General features: G+C 28.8%; 1 protein-coding gene across 1 annotated transcript; it reads left to right on the top strand.

The window, feature by feature from the left end:
- Positions 1 to 280: 280 nt before the first annotated feature.
- On the top strand, positions 281 to 1,920 carry LOC137822341 (transcription factor MYB98-like). Its single transcript, XM_068627223.1, has 4 exons — positions 281 to 795; positions 1,023 to 1,149; positions 1,225 to 1,727; positions 1,824 to 1,920. Exons 1-4 carry the CDS (start codon positions 281 to 283, stop codon positions 1,918 to 1,920), a joined length of 1,242 nt encoding a protein of 413 aa, XP_068483324.1.
- The last annotated feature ends 2,272 nt before the right edge of the window (positions 1,921 to 4,192 follow it).

Here is a 4,192-nt window from a genome sequence, read left to right on the forward strand (position 1 = left end):
ATGGTTTTTCTCACCTCATTTGTGTTGATTTGTGACATTTGTCATTATATTATTCTCTTATTGATGGAGTTTCTAGAAAAATGACTCCATGTAACTTTGACTACAGTAATGGTTAGTAACCGGAAAAAGAAACATAAATGTCTTCATTAATAAAATGACGGTTACCAACGTAGTTATGAAAATGAAATGTTGATCGAAAATATAATGGTAGATGAGTAGGAATAATAGGTCTCTTGTATTGAAAGTGAATTGGTTCTTCTAACTAATATTATCAAAGGACATGGATATTGATACATTGGTGAAAGAAAGCTTTGTCCCACAGCCCTTGCAAGAAAGTTGTACGAAAGATATGATTCCTTTGGGAAATCCTTCATCTCATCAACTCTTGCAAGAGCATTTTCACCATATTGATGAGTTTCAATTCAGTGTGCCCTCATCGATTAATTCAACATTTCATGCTTTTCACAATTTCACCTTTACACCTTCATCACCTAATTTAGATGTATATGAGTGCAAGCCTTTTGTTATGGACAATTTCCTTTATGGAAATTCTCAAAGAAATATTGAACTAGATATCATGGTTTCAAATCAAAGCTTTTTGCCTTTTACTCCTCAACAAATCAAACACTCCAATTTTGCTTTACCAGATGAACTTTCATGCATATCCTCAATGAATTATTACAAAGGAATTGGCGTTAACAAAAACCATAGATCCTATCCAACCACTCGAAGAACATACAAAGTTCACAAGAAGTCCAACACAGTCAAGGGGCATTGGACAATAGAAGAAGATGGGTAAAAAACATAATAATTTCATGAAATTTGTCATTTGTGGCCATTTACGCCATGCTTTTACATTGTTTCATGGTCACAGTTTCGTTGTCATGATATACATGACTACAACTGCAGGTTGCAAAAATTGGTCACAAACCCTTTTTAAAACCTTGTCATATTTATACCATATTATTTGTTTACAATATGCAAATTCTATTAAAAATATGCATTTGTGTTTGCACGAACAGAATATTGATTCAACTGGTGGAACAATACGGATTAAGGAAGTGGTCTCATATTGCTAAGATATTGCCTGGAAGAATTGGAAAACAGTGCAGAGAGAGATGGCATAACCATCTAAGGCCTGATATCAAGGTATAATTTTTTTTTATCATATTTTATGTACACGCTTTATCTTATGTTTTGAATTTTTGTGGTGCCATTATGCAGAAGGACACATGGAATTGTGAAGAAGATAAAATACTAATCGAAGCTCATGCTGAGATTGGAAACAAATGGGCAGAGATTGCTAAAAGGTTGCCTGGAAGAACTGAGAACTCGATCAAAAACCACTGGAATGCAACCAAGAGAAGGCAATATTCCAAAAGAAAGTGTCGATCCAAGTACCCTAGAGGCACCCTTCTCCAAGAGTATATCAAGAGTTTGAACTTAGACAAGAACCCCCCAAGAGATTATAGGAGAAAATCTTGTGTTAATTATGCTACTCCCATGAATATCAAAACCAGCACAAGCAAAGCCACTGCACCAGCTTTGCCCCAGACAGTTTTTCAATTTTGTGCCACTGAATGCTTGGCACCAAATTCTGATTTCAATGTGGTTCCAGATTTTCTCTTTGGTGAGAATTTGTTTGAAGAAGGATGCTGTATCGATTCTCTTCTAGATGGTGTGCCTTGTGTTCCTCTCGAGAATAACAAAATTTTTGAAGGAAAAATGCAATTTGATGGAATGATGGAGGGAATAAAACATTGTGATTATGGAGGAATAGAGTGTGTTGCAGGTGTTAATATGGATGAGAATGATGTTGAGAGAGATATGGCACTAGAGATGTTGAAGGTTGAAGTTAAGAATGAGCTGGATTTGGTTGAGATGATCTCTCAGATTAATAATGAAACTTTTTATGTGTAATTATATAGTGCTTTCAATAATACCTACATTGAGTCAAAGAAATAATGATTCTAATGTTACCGTTTTATGAGGTATTGTGGTTTTTTAAGGATCCTTGTTGGAGGAGGAAAGTATATTTAATGTTTTGAATTACCATAATTGAGCAAGAGAAAATGAAATGGAATCTTTCATTCACATTTCTCTATGGATGCAATGCTGATGGAATTACTAAGAGAATGAAATTTTACGAATTTAAACAAAATTAAAAAAGTATGAAAATTGTTATCAAATTTAAACGTGTGATTTTTTTTAGCTGTTTGTCCTAGTTTAAAGTTTAGATGAGTGATTAAAATAAATATTCGAATAAAAAGGATATTTGTTATATTTAATAGTGAATTCAATAAATTGTGTTTCGTGAACACCTGTAAACATATTTTCTTAATTAACTGATTTTCTTAATTTTTAAGTGAATATAACATATAACCATAGGTGGTATGTAGTTTTCTCAAAATTTAATATTTTGTATCTATTAAGTGACACACATAATTATCACCACTTTAAAAAAAATATCATTGGTCATTTAGTAAGAGATAAAAATAAAATGGTCATATTTGAGGATAAAACAATGAAAAGATGAAACTTCATTTTTTTTTTCACAATGTCATTATTTTAAAATAATTGATATTTCGTGCTTTTAAAATAACTTTTTTATTTATCACAATTTTTATCCACTTTAAGTATAAACTTCCGATTCTTTTTATACTTTTTTATTTATGTTGTCACTATGATTCAAGGATCAAGGGATATACATTTTTTAATGCTCTAATTTTGATTGCTACCATTAGGTCTATACAACACATTTTAATAAAATCCCTCTAAACGTTTATCATTTTTTTTTTAAATAAACTTAATCACTCAGTTACTCAATCGTGAGAACAAAATTACTATGTATAATAAGCTCTTTATTTAAACTTTGCATGTTATTAATTATAAAATGGAAAAAGTGATTACTTATGTGATTAACTTATTAAGTATGTGAAATAAGATAATTAGAAAATGGAGTATTCCAATAATAATTCTTGAAAATTTATCAAAAATTGGTCATAAATTTAGTAAAGGGTCATGTATATACAAGAATAGAGACAATACTAATTGTTTTTTTCTTTACAATGAAATAAAAACACTGAAAAATTAAATGAAATGATATGAGAGAAAAGGTATATGTTAAAAAGATAAATTAAAATATATAAAGTACCGTATTTTTATCATAATGGAGGTATTACTATTACTAATACATAATAAAAAGAAACTGAAAGCAGTCAAAGGATGCGTTAATTATGGGTAATTGAGTGATTTAATGTGTTCGATTGTTTCATTTTAGGATTAATTAAGACTTAAAATCCAACAACCCCAAACTCAATTAAATAAAAACAGGTACGCCAGACATTAATAAGGATGTTAATAAGCTGCATAAAACATTTGAATGCTAAGTAGTATAAAATAATAATAATAATAATAATAATATAATAATAATAATAATAATATAATAATAATAATATAATAATAATAATAATAATAATAAAGTAATAAAATGTTATTTTGTTAAGTTAATTTAATTTATTCATTCAAAATATTCGGTTGGGTTACTTTGATTTAAACTTTCCCTAACGGATTTGGTTAGTTTTGAGTGGGTTTTGATTTAAACATTAAAAATATTAAAACAAAAAATGTTTAAATAGGGATATATTTATTCGGCTTTTGCCTCCCTCTACCTCTTCAATTTCTAACTGCACCGCCAAAACTCAACTTTTGAAAATTTGTTATCCTATTTTTTAATCTGAAAAAAGGCTTTAGCCGAACACACAATGATTTCCAGAATTGATATGATTTTTTTGAATTACACATTTCTAAACAGTGTTTCTAGAACCCAATTTAGTTTATTCTAGAAGGTGCATTCTATAAGTAATTCACAAGGGTTCTGGAATGGAATTTCAAAATATTTTTGGAAGACTAAATCCAAAAGGTTAAGGAATTATATGTCTCTTGCAAAGTGTGTTCTAGAATTGAATATTTATTTTCAGAAAGAGAAATCTAAGAAGAGAAATTCAAAAATAATAGTTGAGATTTCTAAAAAGATATTCTGATAATTGTTTTTTTTTATTTTGAAAATCATATTTGGAAATAGAAAATTATAATTTTGGAATTATCTTTCTATAAATCTAAATTATTATTTTAATTTTTTTTTCATAAATTGAATTTTATAGTTCGGATTCGTTAATCTAAAATGTTGGAA

Source organism: Phaseolus vulgaris, chromosome 9 (genome assembly GCF_000499845.2).
Source record: "Phaseolus vulgaris cultivar G19833 chromosome 9, P. vulgaris v2.0, whole genome shotgun sequence".
NCBI lineage: Eukaryota > Viridiplantae > Streptophyta > Magnoliopsida > Fabales > Fabaceae > Phaseolus > Phaseolus vulgaris.

Excerpts from the sequence above, each read along its gene's own strand:
- LOC137822341 (XM_068627223.1), top strand. The coding sequence starts at position 281 with ATGGATATTGATACATTGGTGAAAGAAAGCTTTGTCCCACAGCCCTTG. Across the intron at positions 796-1,022 it reads TGGACAATAGAAGAAGATGG|AATATTGATTCAACTGGTGG; the intron begins GTAAAAAACATA and ends TTGCACGAACAG. Across the intron at positions 1,728-1,823 it reads AAAATTTTTGAAGGAAAAAT|AGATATGGCACTAGAGATGT; the intron begins GCAATTTGATGG and ends TGATGTTGAGAG.